The 20,409-nt window shown below is 51.0% G+C and overlaps 1 protein-coding gene across 1 annotated transcript in view; it reads left to right on the top strand.

Annotated features, from left to right (window-relative positions):
• LOC146839286 (uncharacterized) overlaps positions 1-19,358 on the top strand; it is a 225,732-nt gene extending 206,374 nt beyond the window's left edge. Inside the window, exon 5 of the mRNA XM_085651316.1 lies at positions 18,719-19,358. Coding sequence (XP_085507442.1) covers positions 18,719-18,765 — 47 coding nt within the window. The 3' untranslated portion in view covers positions 18,766-19,358. The remainder of the gene's footprint in view (positions 1-18,718) is intronic.
• Positions 19,359-20,409: the final 1,051 nt, after the last annotated feature.

The following is a 20,409-nucleotide window of genomic DNA, read 5'->3' as shown; positions in this document are numbered from 1 at the left end:
CTGAGAAAGCAGGTCAGGGAGTGGGTCACTCTCTTCCTCCTGTCCTTCATCAGTAGCCATGAGTAAGCCCATGTCTGCCCTGTCAACATATGGTTTTAGTCTGTTGACATGAAGTACCCTATGGGGACTCCTAGGGATTCCAAGGTCTACCAAGTAGGTAACCTCCCCTTTTTGTTCAACAATTGTATGGGGGCCACTCCATTTGTCCTGGAGGGCTGCTGGGGCCACAGGCTCCAATACCCACACTTTCTGTCCTGGCTGGTAAACAGTCAGTACAGCCTTCTGGTCATGCCAGGCTTTTTGCAGTTCCTGGCTAGCCTCAAGGTTTTTGTTTGCGTTTTTCGTTTACTCAGCAATCCTGGAGCGGAGACCAAGTACATAGTCCACTATGTCTTGCTTTGGGGGCTTGAGAGGTAACTCCCATCCTTCCTTCACCAAACACAATGGACCCCTGACAGGGTGTCCAAACAAAAGTTCAAATGGGCTGTTACCAACCCCATTTTGAGGCACCTCCCTGTATGCAAATAAAAGGCAGGGCAAGAGCAGGTCCCATTTTCGCCTAAGCTCTCAGGGAGTCCTTTGATCATGCCCTTTAAGGTTTTGTTGAATCTCTCAACTAAACCATTGCATTGTGGGTGATAGGGTGTGGTGAACTTGTAGTTCACTCCACACTCCTTCCACATAGCAGTCAAGAAACTAGACATGAAGTTTAAACCCCTGTCAGATACTACCTCCTTAGGAAAGCCTACTCTTGAGAACACACTCAAGAGAGCTCTTGCCACCACAGGTGCTGTAGTGGTGCTTAGGGGAATTGCCTCTGGGTACCTGGTGGCATGCTCCACCCTTTCAAAGGGCCCCCACCACAGGTAGTGGTATCAGGGGGGCCTTTGTAGTGCCACCTGCTTTGCCACTGGCTTGGCAGGTTACACAGGAGCGACAAAACTCCTTTGTGTCTTCAGACATGTGGGGCCAGTGAAAGTGAGGAACAATCCTGTCGCAAGTCTTGTTCTGGCCCAGGTGACCTGCTAGGGGAATATCATGGGCTAGTGTCAATAGGAAACCCTTAAACCTCAGAGGTATAACCAACCTCCTGGATGCACCAGGCTTGGGGTCTCTACTCTCTTAGTATAGAAGTCCATCATCCCAATAAACTTTATGAGTGCCACTAGCATTCCCAGCAGCCTCACAAGCAGCTTGCTGTCTGAGGGGTTCAAGAGAGGGGCAGGTGTTCTGCTTCTGGCTCAGAGCTGACCTGGAAGGGCCCCCTGACCCCAAGAACTCAACCTGGTCAGGTTCAAGCTCCTCTGGGACAGTTCCTTCTTCAGGCTCCAGAACATCTCCCTGAGGAGACTGATCAGCATTCTGTGTCAGGTGGGGAGACTCTGCCTTAACCCTACTGCTCCTCCTCTTGTGAGGCACCTGGTCCATTATTCCAGAATCCAGGGCCTGTCCAGTTCTAGACATTTTTGCCTGTGACCTGGTCACAGAAAAGACATGTGCAGGGATCCCTAACATTTCTGCATGTGTCCTGAGCTTCACTTCAGCCCAAGCTGAAGTCTCTAGATCATTGCCAAGCAAGCATTGTACTGGTAGGTCTGCACTTACCATAACCTTCTTGAGCCCAGTTACCCCTCCCCAGGAGAAGTTAACAACTGCCAGAGAATGGTCTGTTCTGACATTGCTAGCATTGTTCACTTGGTACATCTCACCAAGTATAATCTGCCCAGGATCCACAAGATCTTTTGTCACCATTGTGACACTTACTCCTGTGTCCCTGAATGCCCAAGCTTCTACTCCATTTATCAAAGGCGGCTGTCTGTACTTGCCCAGGTTACTGGGACTCACAAAGGGGGACATATCCATGCCCCCATCACTGACAAGCACAGCCTGAGTTGGAACTCTGACTCGGCCAGAGTCCATCTCAGAACCCAGGGTCAACCCTACTATACCCTTATTCAATGTATTCCCACCACCAATTGTAACTGCACTAGGGGGAGCAGGTGCCTTAGGGGCATTGGTGGTGGCTGGAGTATTCTTTTTGGACTTGGTGCAGTCACTGGTCCAGTGGATTTACTGCTTACAGATTTTGCACCAAGGTTTCTTTTGGCCTTTACCCTTACTTGACTGTGACTCCCCATTAGAAGAAGATTTTTGGGACCCTTGAGAAGACTTCTGGTCTTTGCCCTTGTCCCCACCCTTGTCAGAGATCTTGGAATCTTGCTTCTTAGGGTCACCACGTTGGTTCTGTACCTTCTGCCTCATCCTGGTTCTGACCCATTTGTCTGCCTTCTTTCCCAATTCTTGGGGAGAGGTCAGATCAGAGTCTACCAGGTACTGGTGCAACAGCTGATTTTGACAGTTATTAAGAATCTGCTCCCTCATTATCAAGGTCAGTTATCCATGTGTGGATGCCATCCCCACCCTGGTAGGGAGGGACAATCTTACTTAGGTTTCTATGGTCATAAGACCTCTCCCTATCTCTAGGGAAATTGCTGCCACCAAGGGACTCTAGTCGCTCCTTTTAACTAGCTCTGTAGAGCTCTACGGCTTCCCTATCTAAGGCCATCTGCTGCTTTCTGAGGTTGAACTTGTCTTGCTCATACTTCAGCAGTCTCTCCCTCCTCTCCTGGGAGGTTTCCCTCCCTCTGTGAAAAGAGACAGAGGTCCCTATAGAGGAGTTAGACTGGACAGATCCCCTTGACAGAGATCTATCCCTTCTAGCCCTGTTGTCAGGCCTATCTGGAGGGATAAAGGAAGGAGCATTGTTGTCATCCTCCTCATCCTCCTCCAGGAGAGCTGTGTTCTCCAGAGTCTGGTCATTGTCACCAGTCTGGTCAGCATTAGAGGTAGGGTCAGGGGAATTGGTACCCCTAGGCCCACCCTCACCTGCTGTCCCACCCACACTGTCTATCCCATCAGGCCCACTAGGCCCTGTGATATAATCCAGCTTAAGTATCTTTATGAGATGCTGGGTGGATGGGCTTTTGCCTGTCTTCAGCTTCCTAATGGAACATAAGGCCCTAAGCTGAGCAAAGGAGAGATCCTCATAGTTATAGGGAAGGAGCTCACTGGTTCCTGGTAGGGACCCACTGGTTTCTGGCTGGTTAGACATTACTAATGTGGTGTGGTGTATTGCACTACCTACACTAGTGTGGCCATCTAAACTCTCTTGAGTTGTAGAAAGGGTGTGCTATCCCTTAACACACAACTCTAAGTTCAGTAGAACTTACTTTAGCTAAACTTGATATTATATGTACTTCAGGTACCTTTAATGGTTTTCAGTTGATCAATTCAATTGAGATTATCTGGTAAAACAATAGCAAGCTGGAATCCTTTATTGAAAGCTATCCTAGTGGTAGCTATGGAGAGCAGCCTTCAGGCTAAGTCTTGAAGGAATGTAAAGCAGCTTGTTTTACCAGTCTATAATCTCTTGAATGATCAAATGAAAGGACAACCACACCAGGTGTATATTTAAAATATATGTATTTAGGTTAAAACACACCCCTCTAGTCTCTTTGTGAGACTGGAGTTCGAAGTACTTAAGTTACAAGTGAGCAATCATCAGTAATAGCACAAACACACGTTTGGGCCCTAAGGGCGTACCAAACCGTATACCAAAAAAGTGGTATAAGAACCACGACTGAACTAGACACAAGGCCAAGAGCCTGTAGAATCACTGGGACCCCAAGGAACCACCCAAGCTAGTGACACAGGGAACCCACGGGGACTGTATACAGTGTGTGAACACATCCGCGGGTTCCCATTATCTTCTATGGGCAATGTCGCGGTTGGAAATTTAAAGATTAGGGACAATTAGAATCGAGTCAGGACCAAACCCTTTTGGACTTCAGAAGTTCTAGGGCTAGCACCCACGGGGGCACCGGAGTACTCAAGTTACCTCACCCAGGGAAGCCTGGTGCATAGGTGTCTTTTGGTGTCGGGTCGCGTCGTCGATTTCAATGGAAGCCTGCAAAGAACTGCTGCTGCCATGAAGAGGAGACGTGTCCGAAGAGATCCAAGCCTGGATCTAGGATGGAAGGAACCTGAAAGCAGTGGGGACAGAGTCTGGGTCACTAGCCAGTGACCGAGGGCAGGATGGACCAATGCCCACAGATGTCGGGTGCTTCAGGTGAGTTGACGGGTGTCTTGACTCTTCAGCCACGAGGTCCAGGAGGCGTCGATGAAGTCCACGAGTCGGATTCGAGCTGTCCCACGAAGTCTGTCGAGTGCTGCAGTGTCGCGACCAGATTGGACCCAACAAGCTTCGGCAACGGCAAGTCACTGGAATTCAGAGAAAGGACTGCGGTGCAGACCAACAAGGTCTGAGGAACTCACCCCGCGAGGGTAAGTCAGGGCACGTCTGGCGCAACCAGGAAAGCCCAAGCAGAAGAGGAGTTGCCTTCGTGGGGACCCACTAGCCAACAGGCTAACGATCGTAAAGGAGCCTCGAGTGGTCGCACTTGAAACCGGCCCACGGGTCACTCGTGGAGTGGAGGCCAGCAATCTTCGGCGCAGGAGGTGCTCACGGCTGGGGCTACTCAGAGCCCAAAGCACAACTTTGAGGAAGCCCATGAAGATGCTGTTGCTGCAAAAGATCACGGTTTCCAGGTGTCATGGTTCCACATCAATCACGATAGCCACGGGCCTCAGCTTTGCTGTGGACTGAGGGTAGGCTCGGGGAATTCTGGAAATCCACCTCTGGTGATGCAAAGACTTTGGTGTCCGACGGGAGCTTCAGTGATGCAGACCTGTCAGTTGCTTCTTTGGTGCCTGCCAAGCAGGGGAGTCACTCTTTGACCCCAAGGGAGATTTCTTCCGTCTTCTAGTCAAAATAGAAAGTCAAAGATCCAGGATTTATGTTGCAGAGTTTCGTCCAGGGTAATCTAAAGTCCTAGGAACTGGATTCCTATACTTATACTAAGTTTAGGGGATGGACTAACTCTAAGACCCCACCTATGGATGGGTTTGGAGAGAGGGGTGGTTACACCCATTTCCTTTGTCCAGTTTCGCTCCAGAGCAGGGGCAGGTAGCCCCTGCAACCGGTTTGAACTGGACTATGCACAGGGACACCAAATGTGCCCCCAGTGCAGGACTTCAAAGCAAAAGAGAGGGCTCCCGCCCAGCCTCAATACACATCTGCCTGTCTGGGGAGGTGGTTACAACTCCCTTCGACAGGAAACCTATTGTTCAGGCCTCCCCTGCCGGAGTTTCGGTCAGCAGCAGGAGGCCAGACCCGTGTCTGTGGCAGAGGCATCCATTTTGTGATGCCAGGACTCAGGAAAGTCCTACCAGGTTTGACCAGTGTGAACATGTCTCTCCCTCTATAATAATAATAATAATACTGATATTTGTAGAGCGCGAACAGCTACCTCACGAGGAGGTGTCCCGGCGCTATAGACCGCTGGGGAACCCGTCCTGGCTATCCCTGTGAGATGGTCCCTTTCTGGGTATCTCCAAGGTGAAACCAGGCATCCCCAGCGTCTGTGGGGGGCCGTTGTAGAGATAAGGCAAGCTTAATGCCCAGAGTTGCCGAGTGTGTTCCTGGTTAGAGTAGGTACCGAGGCGAGAATTATTGAGTCCGTTTTGACCCTGGTCCATGACCCTGCCGCGTCGGCAATTGAACCCTGGTCCCTGGTCAATTCTCTGCTTACGGGTCTGCCGCCTCTAACCAGTGAGCCACACCTCTCCACGAGAAGGGTGGAATGCTACCCCCACCGCCGCCAGAACTGGCGGGGTGGGGGTAGTATTCCAAGATGTTTGACAACAAACACAACATGTTTTGATGCAGCCATTCCAAAGTTAGCATTTACCGCAAGGTTATAATGCACTTAAGAGTATATGGTATGGCTGTATCACAGAACAGCCATAAGGAAGTATTTCCGAAAGCTGCAGAGGGGCTCAGCTCATGCTTGGGCACCCTCTCACAAACCAAGCACTCTGCCTTCAGGATTGTCAAGGCCTGCAATAGGAGTGGCTTATAGGTTTATATGTGTCTGTATATATAAGTGGATATAGGTAGCCTATACCACGGTAAGGGATGCAAGCACACCCTTACCCAGGCTGCAGTAGCAGACCCGTGGTGCCATTTTGGAGTGCTTCCCAGGGGTGGCATAATACATTCTTCAGCCCCTGGTAGGTATCTGAGGTTCCTATGCCCTAGGTACATAGTATATCATATACTAGGGGCTTATAAGGCACTCCAGAATTTAATTAGATATGTACCTAATGTACATGGAAACCATTTTAGAGAGGAAGCAGCTAGGCTGTGGTCCTGATTAGCAGGGCCACAGCCAGACTACGGTCGAAAAACAGTGAAACACCAGCAAAAAGTGGGGGTACCCATGTGAAGCAGATCCTGCTCTCCTACAATGTGTGTGAGGCGGGCCAGGTGTGAGTCCTATATGGACATTGGTCGGTGGGTTGGGTGATGTCTTATTCATGTGGGTGAGAGGGACTAGTGAGGCGGAGCACTTTGTGACACTTTGGGCAGGTGAGTTCCTTGAATTCGTTTGACAAAAGTTCTATGGTGGACCCCCAGGTTTTGTCAAACTTGGGGAGGGAGTGTGTAAGGCCTGCTGTAATCTTTTCCATACCCAGTAGTTCCCATAGCTTTTATAGCCAGTCTAAGTGGGATGGTATCTCCTCCATGCCCCATCTAGCCAGTAAGACCTGCTTGGCCGCACCTAGCGCTAGAGCTATCGCTCTGCCTCACCCGGATCTGAGGGGGTACATCAAAGCATTAGGCAACCCTAGAATTATGAATGTGGGGAGTTTTGGTAGATCCATGTGGTAGATTGCATCTATGTCTCGAAGGGTTACCTCCCAAAATTCCTGAATTTTTAGACATGACCAGAGAATATGGGTGAGCGTGCCGAGCTGACCACACTTACGCCAACATTGTCCCGTCCCACCCGGTTTCCATCTAAGTAGCCTTGCCGGCGTACAGTACCAATAATGTGCAATCTTCAAAAACATCTTCTTGCCCGCTGTACTGCAAGCCGATGCTTTAGCCCTCTGCACAATATCCCTCCATTCCTTGGGGGAGGACTCATATTCCAATCCCGATTCCCACCAAAGCTACGCTGGGGATTTACCGGATTGTCTGGGAGTGTTTAAAAAGGTGTAGATGTCCGACAACAGCCGTTTGTCTGTTGATCTAGAGATGTACCATTTCTTAAATTTTGTTAGTGGGTGGATAGCATGGGGCACACATGTGGCAGGGTAACCCAATGACGAAGAGCCAGATACTGCCAGTATTCCTTCCGAGGGACTCCATAGCCCTAAGTGAGGCTAGTGAACTCCAAAACCCCATGCTCATCAAATAGATCCCCAAATCGTTCACAGTTGGCCTCTTGCCAGAGGAGAAAGCTATTACCCTTGTGAGCCGGCGGAAATTCAGGATTGCCTATAAAAGGGATGACGGGAAACATCGGGGTCGACAGACTGTATGGCACCTGCACTCTGTCCCACACCGCCATGGTAGCCCACAAAACCGGCGACACATATACTCCTCAGGGACGGTGCTTCCGGGGGAGCCATGGGACCTTCCAGATGTGCTTGCCTGCAATCGAGCGGTCTATGAAGCACCAATGCTTCTCTGACTCCAGTTTATACCATTCGAGCATGTATCTAAGTTGTGCTGCCTGGAAGTACTGTTCTAAACATGGAACCCCCAACCCCCCCGTCCTCCTGTTTAAGGTACGTCAGGTGACGGGCCATTCTCGGCTTCTTACCCCCCAGACAAAGGTACAGATGAGATGTTGCATTTGTGCTAGCATATTGGGAGGGGGACTAAGCAGTATTGTCTGCATCATGTACAGTATCCGTGGGAGTGTGGTCATTTTGCCGGCAGCTAATCTACCTAGCCAGGACAGGGTATGCCTTTTACAGCTCGTGAGTTTACGCCTAATCCCGGCCAGTAGACTGGAGTAATTCACTTGTGCTGTTTTGTTCATAGTGGGGAACATCTGAAGTCCCAAGTACTGGACACCTTCTGCGGCCCATTTGAATGGGAACTGTGACGATAAAGCCTGTTGTTCCGCCTGGGAAAGGGTCAGGCTCAGGGCCTGCGTTTTATGGAGATTAACTTTAAAGCCAGTGCGAGGCTGAATAACTCAATTTCCTCCAACAGGGAGGCCAGCGAGCTCCCTGGCTGTGTTAAAAAAAGGACCACATCGTCTGCATATAATGAGATCTTATGCACTCTATCTCCAATTTTAATCCTCGATATCTCCGGATGCTGGTGGACCCTCTCCGCAAAGGGCTCCATATATAAAGCGAAGAGCAGGGGCGATAATGGGCATCCCTGTCGCGTGCCCCTCCGTATCTGGAATGGCCGAGATGTGACCCCATTCACCCTAATCCGCACCTGTGGATCCGCATAGATGCAGTCCACCCACTTCAAAAAGCGTTCTCCCGCCCCAAATTTGCGTAGTGTCTGTTGCAAGTATGGCCAGTGCACCAGATCGAAAGCCTTCTTTTCGGCATCGACCTAGAGAAGGACCGTGGGCGTCTCAATACGTTGGGTCTTGTCCAATAGGTGGCACATTCGACAGGTCCCATCACTGCAGTTGCGCTCCGGGATAAATCCTGATTGATCGGGATCAATCAACCCCTGCATGTGGGCCGCCAGTCTGGCCACCAGGATGCTCGTAAAAATCTTAAGGCCCACATTTAGCAACAAAATGGGACGATACGAGGCACAGTCCATGGAGTCTTTACCCGGTTTCTGTATCACGACAACTTCAGCCATGGTTATAGGCTGAGTTACTCTGCCTGTGTTGCTAAAGGAGTTAAATAACCGGGCCAGTACCAGGGCCAGTTCCTGAGCTACGGATGTATAGAAATCAGATGGAAAACCATCTTCTCCCGCTGCCTTCCCTGAAGTGAGGCCTGTTATAGCTGTCAGAACTTCATCTACTTGAATGTCCGCATCCAGATTGGTCGCCTCCAAACGTGGTAGGGGTGCCACCAGGACGTCCGCCACATATCGTCTGGCTGCCTCGGGGTCTAAGGCGTCTGCACTGTAGAGTTCAGTGTAAAAGTACTCAAATCTTCCCGCTATCTCCTCATCAGAGTCTAGGACCTCCCCCTGGGTGCCTCTAATTTGCCCAATCCTACGTGCGGCCAACTGTGCCCGCAGCAGGGTCGCCAGGAGTTTCCCGGCTTTATTACCACCCACGTAGTACCGCTGTTTGGTCTGTTGGAGCGAATACTCCACCCCATCCTAGTCGAGAGCTTTCAGCTGCTTTCTAGTGGCATTACGCTGCCTCCTGACGTGAACAGCCCCGCTCCTACGATGCACCCCTTCCAATTCCTTGACTTGCGACTCCAGGAGTTCCCTTTCTCTTTTCTGTGTCTGTTGACTCCTGCTGCAATCGCTATGCATCGCCCCCCTTTTAGCACGTTCCAGAGAGTAGCAAGTGAGGATACCCCTTCCTTGTTTAGCTCAAGCTACGTTCTTACGTATCTCGGAAGTCCTTGATGTTGGCCTCATAACTGAGGAATTTATGATTAAGTCTCCACCGTTTACTACCCCCATGTTCCCCCCGGACGCAGAACTCTAACCTGAAGGGGGAATAGTCCGACAGGGCTGCAGTCCCTTTCGAAGCATCAGTGGTGGCCCTCGTTACCCTAGGGAATGACCAAAACCAGTCGCTTTGGACATATGTTTGATGTGCCGCTGAAAAGCAAGTGTATTCCCTAGCTGTCGGGTTTAGCTTCCTCCACACATCCGTCAAACCCAGGTCCTTCAATCTCTGCCGCATGGAATCAGTGAACTCCCCAGTATGGCCCTGTCGTAGTAAGGATCGGTCCCCCTGCACGTTGTTTGTTATATTAAAATCTCCCCCTAAGACTAGGTCTTCATCAGGAGAGTCCAGGATAGCATTCAAAGTGTCACTGAAGAACCTCTCCTATTCGCTCATTAGGGCTATATATGGATGCGATGGTGAATGTGTGGGGGCCTATGGTTACTCTAACCGCTAGTGCCCTGCCTGGCACCTCTACCAGTGTGCCCACTAGCTTGCCCTTAAACTCTGTAAGCAGTAAGATCGCTACCTCTGCCTTTTTTTCCCCAGAAGATGAGAAGCTTTGCCTGTCGAACTACCTGGAGCAGAGACAATCTGCCCGCAATAGGTGGGTCTCCTGAAGTAGGCAGATATCAAAACCCGTTTCCCTCAGAAGTGTCAGCAGTGCCCGTCTCTTTACCGGGGAGTTGAGGCCTCTGACGTTAAGGCTCAAGATGCTCACCTTAATAGTCGACATACGGTCGGTAGAAGAGACTCAAACCATCGCTGGGACCAAGAGGTACCTGTGACTGCTCCCACAGTCTACCCTCCGTCCACCCCAACCGCCACATGGGACCCACCGCCGTCCAGACCCACCCTCCCCCACACACCCTGCCTCGATGTCGAGCTTGCACCCCTTGACTGGTGAGATAATAAAAGGATAGATAGAAAAGAAGGAAAGGCAGAAAGGGTCAACAGGAACCAAAAGAACGCCGAATAGTCGCCGTGTTCGCACGCTCGTGCTTGGGTCCATGTGTCTGATGGTCAAACATCTCACCATCTGGGTCGAGCCCGGCTCGCCGGGTCCAGTTTTTTTCGTTGTTGGGTCAGTCTCATGCGTTCTGTGCTAGGAGAAAAGTGTGGCTGCATTATCTACTCTTCGGCAACTGGAGCATCCCCTTACCCCTCTCTGCTCTGGAGCTGCTGTATCAACGCCTCACGTTCTTTCTGGTTTTCAGTGGCAGTGGGATTAGAAGGTTTTCCCCATCGTTTTTTTTTCTGCCCTCCTGATTTCAGTGAGCCATGCATAACAGAGTCCCCCTCCGTAGCTTCCGGGTTGTCTACTTTCGCCATCTCCAGGCCCAACACCTCCTGAGCCTCTTAGAGGGAGCGCACAGTGCGTGTCTCTTTGTCCCAAACAAAGGATAATCGGAAGGGATGTTACCACCGATATCGAATTCCTTTGTCACAGAGGAAGGTCATGTCTGGTTTCAGGGCTTTACGTCGCTGAAGAGTTGGTGGAGACAGGTCTTGATATATTCTGATCTGGAGGCCCTCATAGGATATGGTTGCTTTATCCTTGGTGGCTGCCATAATGATTTCTTTCTGTTGGAACGAGTGGAGGCAGGTGAGGATATCCTGTTGTTGTTCCGGATCTCTGGCTGGGCATCCAGCACAGTGCGTACAATCCAACACAATTTCTTTATCCCCCAGTTGTGGCGCCACGTGTTTAAAGAACCGGGTCACCCAATCCTCAAGTTTATCACCATCTGCGTTGAGAGGAACACCCTTAATATGAATATTGGACCTCCGAGAGTGGTTTTCCAGGTCTTCGAGCCAAAGAAACAGCTCCTCGTTACGGTCTTTATGCTCCAACAGCTCCCGGGTTTGCTCAGTGATCTCTTCCTCCCGCCGGTCTCCATTTGGTTCCAAGGTGTCCACTCAGTCTCCAATTTCCTGCATCTCGGCTCTAACTTGCTTGATGTCTGAGGCAACCTCCTGTCTCAAACCCGCAAAGTCTTCTCTGAGGCTCCTGAATAGCTGCTCAAGGAAGTCTTGGGTGATGGGCTCATCCGCTTGAGCCCCCGTGGGATCCTGGTCCTTCTCCTGTCCTTGGAGCCCCTGCTGCTCCCCTTTCTTGGTACCTGGCTTCTGTAGGAGGTCCTTGATTGTTGGGTCTTTTCTTTCGGTGTGCCATCATCTTCGGGAGACCTGCCTCTCCACAAAGTGCAATAGCTGCCTCTGATGCACCTCCTTTGACTTTCCCGTACTCTGGAGGGTCTGCGGGCTGGGCCCGGCCGATGCGGTCTTTTCACTCCTCCCCTCTCCTCCTGTGGCGCTGGGTAACCTGGAGCCGCTGGGGGTACAAACTCCAACAATTGGGACAATCCCAGTCCACCAGGGATCTCCCCTGGAGGGCCAGCGTCAAGGGAGGCCTGTTGTACAAAGTCATAGGCTGTCCCCGAACTCTCCGGCATAGGTCTGCTCTAGTGACACTCCGCTAGTTCAGGACCAGGTTCCTTTTCGTTTCCTTAAAGTGCTCTATTGCATGAGGGCCCAGATCAGCCACTACGGGGCCCAGTTGTCCGGCTCAGGGCCGGTGACGGGTTCTCAGTGCTCTCAGGGCCTGGGATACCTCCAGCCACCTCAATGCAAACCCGGGTCCGCCATGCGTTCTCTTTCCTCCTCCGCTACAGAGGTGCTCCTCGTCCCATCTTCAGCAATGTCTCAGCTGAGTACAGGGCCTGGCCCACACTATGGCTGTTTATTTATTTTTTATTTAATTTTATAGTTTTATAGAGCGCGAACCAGACCCGTGAGGGTATCAGAGCGCTTTACAGGATTGAAGGGGGGGAAATAAAACATAAGGATGGGAGGTGTCACATTGGGAGAGAAAGGGATACAGGAGGAGCACGCAGTTTAAAGTCCAAGCTACATGAGGAAGAAAAATTGAAGCATGCAGAGTAAAAATAAAAAGGTTTCCAATCCACGAGGTGCACCATAGCTGAGGTCGACACTACATTTGGGATACAAAATTAGAGCAGGTAGTTATAAGGTACAAGAGGCAAGTCTATGAGGTGATTGTAAACAGATCGTTAGATGAGGTATTTTCCCATTAAGAAAGTTTTGGTCTCCTTCTTAAAGTGTGCCAAGGACGGGAGTCTTCTGATGAAGGGTGGGAGAGAGTTCCAGATTCTTGGAGCGGCTCCAGAGAAGGCTTGATTGTAAGTTTTTTTCTTCCGGAAGTGTGCTGGCTCTGTGTTTGTATGCTCCCCGGCTGAGTCACGGGTGCTGCTGCGCTATTGTTCGGCCGCTGGTGGAGCTCCTGCCCCTCAGTCTCTTTCTCTGGGGCCCACCTGCACAGCACATATCTACTTAAGGCAGGTCTCGACCTCGTTACCCTCAGTGCAGCTCTGCTTCGTTCCGCGCTCCTTCCACTGCCGGACGCCCCTTGGGGTCTGGAGTTACCGCACTCCTCACCTCCGATTGCGTGGGATGTAGGTTATCCCCGAGTTGTACTCCGAAGGCTCCGGTTCCGCTTTGGGGATCGTCCCGGGGCCAGCCCCCGCTTTCCAACCGGCACCTGCGGCTCGATGTATCTGTGGCACCCGGGGCGCCTCGGTCTGGGGCTCCGCGTCCCCCTGTCAGCCCTGCTTCGCTGCTGCGCACCATGTGCTGGTCACCATCTGCTCTCGCTCGCTCGAGGGGGTCCAGAGCACGACTCTGGCTGGCGCTACCCACCCGCCTGCCTCACCTCGGCTCTTGCAGCGTGCAGGGTCTCCGGTGCTGGCCGGCTATGGTACGTGCCTACCCCACTGCTTCTAGGTGCCCCGGTCTGCTCCCAAGGGGACCTCCTCTGCGGTCTTGAAGCGGGTGGCCCAGAGCCTCCGCTTGGCGCCCGACCAGGCCGCGCCACGCACTCCGACCGCGTCCTGTGGCTCAGAGGTCCAGGGCCTCTCCGGAACGCTTCTGCCGGCTCACAAGGGGCGCAGAGAGCACCCCGATATACAGGTACTATTCCGCCTGAGATAAGGTCTTTGTGGTGGTAATTGCAGACCAGAATTGCGAATGGATGCTGTTTTGCCAGCCACGGTAAGCGGAGCTCCAAAGGAACGCTGCTACTCTGCTGCCATCTTGGCCACGCCCCCTAAACCTTCCTTTTTAATACATATCTATATGGTAGGCCCTGAACATCCCTTAGGGTGGGGTGCAGGGTATTTAAAAAGATGGGAATATACTTTTAACTTATACATATCCTGGTATGGAAAAGCTTCTAACTTAGTTTTTCACTACTTCAAGGCCTACCTCTCCCATAGGGTAACATTGGGTTACCGTATTACATTTAATAAGTGTTAACTTTTGAATCATAACAGGTAGAAAAGTCATGTTTAATCTCTCATGAATTGTTATTTAAATCCTCTTTAATAACAAAGTCAGATTTTAAGTCTAAATTCTGAAAATCCCACTTTTACAAAGTTGGCATTTTCTTGTCCTAACCATTTGGTACCTGTCTCCTGGGTCACAAGATTAGGTATAGTTGACAGTTAGCCTTTGTGTATTCCTCCCAGACAGTGAGACAAAGAGAAACACCATGTTGGGAGGATCGGAGGGACAGAGCTGCTCACTGCCCCACTTACATTTCAAAGGTGCTGCCTCCAGCACAGTCACAAAAACTTGACACCAGTCTTTTATCACCCTGGACCTTGTGGAGCCTTGGCAGAGGAAGGGGGGAAATTTCCAGAACCAGATGTATAAAAGGCCTAGAGGTTTTTCCTACTTCAAAGGCTGGCACCAAGTATAACAATTTTGGAACCTCAGACCAACCCTTCAGTTCACTCCTGGACTTGTAAAGGACACTGACAAGGACTGCCTTGTATTTCAGAGGACTGCCCTGCTGCTACCAGAGGAATGCCCTGCTGCTTGGAGCCAGCCGTGTACCCTAAGAGGACTGCCCTGCTGCTACCAGAGGAATGCCCTGCTGCTTGGAGCCAGCCGTGTACCCTAAGAGGACTGCCCTGCTGCTACCAGAGGAATGCCCTGCTGCTTGGAGCCAGCCGTGTACCCTAAGAGGACTGCCCTGCTGCTACCAGAGGAATGCCCTGCTGCTTGGAGCCAGCCGTGTACCCTAAGAGGACTGCCCTGCTGCTACCAGAGGAATGCCCTACTGGTTGAAGCCAGCCGTGTACCCTAAGAGGACTGCCCTGCTGCTACCAGAGGAATGCCCTGCTGCTTGGAGCCAGCCGTGTACCCTAAGAGGACTGCCCTGCTGCTACCAGAGGAATGCCCTGCTGCTTGGAGCCAGCCGTGTACCCTAAGAGGACTGCCCTGCTGCTACCAGAGGAATGCCCTGCTGCTTGAAGCCAGCCGTGTACCCTAAGAGGACTGCCCTGCTGCTACCAGAGGAATGCCCTGCTGCTTGAAGCGAGCCGTGTACCCTAAGAGGACTGCCCTGCTGCTACCAGAGTAATGCCCTGCTGCTTGAAGCCAGCCGTGTACCCTAAGAGGACTGCCCTGCTGCTACCAGAGGAATGCCCTGCTGCTTGAAGCCAGCCGTGTACCCTAAGAGGACTGCCCTGCTGCTACCAGAGGAATGCTCTGCTGCTTGAAGCCAGCCGTGTACCCTAAGAGGACTGCCCTGCTGCTACCAGAGGAATGCTCTGCTGCTTGAAGCCAGCCGTGTACCCTAAGAGGACTGCCCTGCTGCTACCAGAGGAATGCCCTGCTGCTTGGAGCCAGCCGTGTACCCTAAGAGGACTGCCCTGCTGCTACCAGAGGAATGCCCTGCTGCTTGGAGCCAGCCGTGTACCCTAAGAGGACTGCCCTGCTGCTACCAGAGGAATGCCCTGCTGCTTGAAGCCAGCCGTGTACCCTAAGAGGACTGCCCTGCTGCTACCAGAGGAATGCTCTGCTGCTTGAAGCCAGCCGTGTACCCTAAGAGGGCTGCCCTGCTGCTACCAGAGGAATGCCCTGCTGCTTGAAGCCAGCAGTGTACCCTAAGAGGACTGCCCTGCTGCTACCAGAGGAATGCCCTGCTGCTTGGAGCCAGCCGTGTACCCTAAGAGGACTGCCCTGCTGCTACCAGAGGAATGCCCTGCTGCTTGAAGCCAGCCGTGTACCCTAAGAGGACTGCCCTGCTGCTACCAGAGGAATGCTCTGCTGCTTGAAGCCAGCCGTGTACCCTAAGAGGACTGCCCTGCTGCTACCAGAGGAATGCCCTGCTGCTTGAAGCCAGCCGTGTACCCTAAGAGGACTGCCCTGCTGCTACCAGAGGAATGCTCTGCTGCTTGAAGCCAGCCGTGTACCCTAAGAGGACTGCCCTGCTGCTACCAGAGGAATGCCCTGCTGCTTGAAGCCAGCCGTGTACCCTAAGAGGACTGCCCTGCTGCTACGAGAGGAATGCCCTGCTGCTTGGAGCCAGCCGTGTACCCTAAGAGGACTGCCCTGCTGCTACGAGAGGAATGCCCTGCTGCTTGGAGCCAGCCGTGTACCCTAAGAGGACTGCCCTGCTGCTACCAGAGGAATGCCCTGCTGCTTGAAACCAGCCGTGTACCCTAAGAGGACTGCCCTGCTGCTACCAGAGGAATGCCCTGCTGCTTGGAGCCAGCCGTGTACCCTAAGAGGACTGCCCTGCTGCTACCAGAGGAATGCCCTGCTGCTTGAAGCCAGCCGTGTACCCTAAGAGGACTGCCCTGCTGCTACCAGAGGAATGCCCTGCTGCTTGAAGCCAGCCGTGTACCCTAAGAGGACTGCCCTGCTGCTACCAGAGGAATGCTCTGCTGCTTGAAGCCAGCCGTGTACCCTAAGAGGACTGCCCTGCTGCTACCAGAGGAATGCCCTGCTCCTTGAAGCCAGCCGTGTACCCTAAGAGGACTGCCCTGCTGCTACCAGAGGAATGCCCTGCTGCTTGGAGCCAGCCGTGTACCCTAAGAGGACTGCCCTGCTGCTACCAGAGGAATGCCCTGCTGCTTGAAACCAGCCGTGTACCCTAAGAGGACTGCCCTGCTGCTACCAGAGGAATGCCCTGCTGCTTGGAGCCAGCCATGTACCCTAAGAGGACTGCCCTGCTGCTACCAGAGGAATGCCCTGCTGCTTGAAGCCAGCCGTGTACCCTAAGAGGACTGCCCTGCTGCTACCAGAGGAATGCCCTGCTGCTTGAAGCCAGCCGTGTACCCTAAGAGGGCTGCCCTGCTGCTACCAGAGGAATGCTCTGCTGCTTGGAGCCAGCCGTGTACCCTAAGAGGACTGCCCTGCTGCTACCAGAGGAATGCCCTGCTGCTTGGAGCCAGCCGTGTACCCTAAGAGGACTGCCCTGCTGCTACCAGAGGAATGCCCTGCTGCTTGAAGCCAGCCGTGTACCCTAAGAGGACTGCCCTGCTGCTACCAGAGGAATGCCCTGCTGCTTGAAGCCAGCCGTGTACCCTAAGAGGACTGCCCTGCTGCTACCAGAGGAATGCCCTGCTGCTTGAAGCCAGCCGTGTACCCTAAGAGGACTGCCCTGCTGCTACCAGAGGAATGCTCTGCTGCTTGAAGCGAGCCGTGTACCCTAAGAGGACTGCCCTGCTGCTACCAGAGGAATGCCCTGCTGCTTGAAGCCAGCCGTGTACCCTAAGAGGACTGCCCTGCTGCTACCAGAGGAATGCCCTGCTGCTTGGAGCCAGCCGTGTACCCTAAGAGGACTGCCCTGCTGCTACCAGAGGAATGCCCTGCTGCTTGAAGCCAGCCGTGTACCCTAAGAGGACTGCCCTGCTGCTACCAGAGGAATGCTCTGCTGCTTGGAGCCAGCCGTGTACCCTAAGAGGACTGCCCTGCTGCTACCAGAGGAATGCCCTGCTGCTTGGAGCCAGCCGTGTACCCTAAGAGGACTGCCCTGCTGCTACCAGAGGAATGCCCAGCTGCTTGAAGCCAGCCTTGCTGCTTAAACCTAGCACTACCAGAGTGACTTCAAGGGCTAGTTGGCTGATCTCCTTTTATGAACTTCAGAGAAACAAAAAGCTTCAACAACTTGAACCCTTTGAAGTGGTGCTAAATGCCACAAAACAGCCCAACACCAAAATTGGGACTCAAAAATGTTTCCACTAAAAAGTGATTTGAGAACCAACAGGAAACCGAGACCTATCGTCTTGCCAGGCTGCCTAAGAGGCATCGCTGGTCAGCCGGACTCTGCAGTAGCTCCTGCTATGCTCTCCGCAGCAGCAAATCTTGTTCAGTTCCTCCTCTATGGAAGAGTATCCCGCCTCATGTAGCCCACATCGGCTACAGACTGCTGCTTCATCCCGCTGGACATTTTCGAATTCCAAAAAAGTGACAAAGTCTGAACATAGAAATCCTCACTGCGACTTCATCCAGCAGCTCTGGCGACGACACTGCCTCCCCAGACCTAAACGGACCTGTCTTGTGCTTGTAAGTGTCAGAATGGGATGAGCTTCTCAGTTACTGAGATGGACTTAAATGCTGAAAGACTTTGAAGTTCTTCACACATAACATGGGCAACCTGAGAACATTCACCAGAACTTATCCATCTGCCCACTCAAGAAATCTGTTTATCAGAATGGATTTCTAATTTTGTCAAAGAAATACTGCATAAAACAATCTTTGTATAAATACTCACTTTATCCAAAACGTTAGTGCCCCACACCTTATGCTGCCTGTCACCACCTTTCTTTTGATATTACCAGTCACGTTACACACCCCCACCCCTAATGTTCACCATCACCTGATGCCACCCAGCACCTGACTCCACCCAGCCCCTATACTACCTGTCTCCTTACTCCATCCTATACGTGATGATGACTGTCACCTGATACTGCCTATGCTGGAGCGAGGATTTCCCTAAGAATTGTATACCTCCTCCATTTTATCATTTAGAATTAAAATGAATAACTGAGTAATATTAATAGTATTAATGGTTTGCTGTGTGTTTAATTAATCAACATTACTAATTAGAAAATACACGTGTGGATCGCATTTGCATGGCCTGATTGATACATAAACTAATTTCGTACGCATACTAATGTCAGATATTTAGAATTTGCTTGTTATATGTTGCTTTTGTGATGTGATTTGTGAATCGTGCTTTAAATTGTGAGTATAAACTGCAATGCGTGTTGCTTTTGCTAGATAAATACACACACATAGAGGGGTTAGTGAGGGAATAACATTTTAATAGTCATTTCCATGTATTAATTATGTTTTATGTTTCTTTGCTTAAGTTGACCTTTCTGGAGTGGCCACAAAATGGCTGCCATCCCTATTCTAACGCCCCGACATGACACGGAAGTCACTGGGTGAAGTGCGCCTGCGCTAAAAGATGAGCAACAATAACCTCGTCCTGACCCCAGGCAGACTGTACCCGTGAAGGACATCCTGGGAGGAGCGCCAAGCATCAAACAAAGGACTTTGTTGAACTATGAACTGTTATAATTGATGACACTAAGGACACAACCCCGCATGGGAATCAACATGCCCTGAATGGACTGGAAACTGTTGCTAATTTATTTACAAATTGAGAAGCTGCATCTAATGCAACATCTAATGCATGGGAATCAGGAAGAATGATCCGTGTTTAACCAATCAAATTTGTTCTAAAACATGTATTGAAACATTGTTGTTAAAATTTACTATAAAAGTAGACTAGAGAGGGTAGGACACTACTTCCTTTGCACACCTTCACTTTACCAGATTTCCTGACGTTATGCTGACGGAGAGGACGGTGACACTGCTGGACAGCTGCTTACCAGAGACTCTGATGGACTGATCAGATGCCCATTTAACTTACGAACTAATTCTTTGATTTATGGGCGAAAGATCTGAATTTGACATAGAGGACGCCATTTAGCCAGATTAGGTAAATATGCGAGCCAAACATATTGAATGCTATATGATTTCCTTATGCTTTAATTAGATAAACATATTATTTCTTTTAAAGAACTGTGTCGGGTTATTATTTGAAGAATTTCAATGTATATTGTTTAGAAGAATTAAGTGTCGCTATTCCCAGCAACTGGCTGATCCATGGCCCATAGTAGGGGAGGAACTGCTAGGTTATAATGTATTGAGACCCTGGTGAGGTAGGAAGGTATAGGGAAACTTGTTGTTACTCATCAGGTGATTGGTGCAATATTCCTCCCATTTCCAGCGCATGGAAGAGAGAAAGGACTCCCCTCTCTCGAGGAAAATTGATCTGAAAGTAGAATGAATGAATGGTGTTATGGGCCCCACCAGTGAACGGGTGAATGAAATGTGGTTGTAGAAGAAGATCTGTGGTCTGGTCTGTAGCGAGGGGATTTGTGGTATTCAGCGCTGGAGCAGTTTTCTTGGTAGCAGAATGATGGTTAGCTATTGTTTTGGGTTTAGCGACGATTGCTTGTAAATAGCTTATTGATTATTGATTGGTATTGATTTATGTACTAACACTCTATGTTGAGATGCGTTGAGTTATATGTTGTTTGCACGGCTTCTGGGATGTAGGAAGTCGGAAGTTTTAACAGTTCCGTAGTAGAGCAGAGGCAGATGCTGCTCTCAGGAAAGACGGGATTGTTGTAGCCCTGTAGGTACACAGGGGAAACGTGTGACAAGTGAAGTTGCACGGCGCATTGTCTGGGTTCGATTCGGTGACATCGTCGTGTGTTGCCAATAGAGACACTTTCTGTGTGAGAGAAGTGTGTATGATAGCGAAGGTTACCTGTGAAATTTTAGTCTTTAAGTACCAGGAAACCAATTGGCATACCGATAACGCTTATTACTGAAAAGGTAGCAGGTGTTCTCTGAGCTTGTTAGAAGGACAAAGTAGAGGGAAGCGCTGCTTTGTTAATGAGTGTCATAATTCTGTAGTAGGACAGACTGTTCGCTGTTCTTGGGAAAGACAGGATTCAGTGCGTATGTACTACATTTTCATGTATGA

This window comes from Triturus cristatus, chromosome 4_1 (genome assembly GCF_964204655.1).
Source record: "Triturus cristatus chromosome 4_1, aTriCri1.1, whole genome shotgun sequence".
Lineage (NCBI taxonomy): Eukaryota > Metazoa > Chordata > Amphibia > Caudata > Salamandridae > Triturus > Triturus cristatus.
The sequence above is the reverse complement of the archived record's forward strand: the minus strand, read 5'-3'. Positions and strand labels throughout refer to the sequence as shown.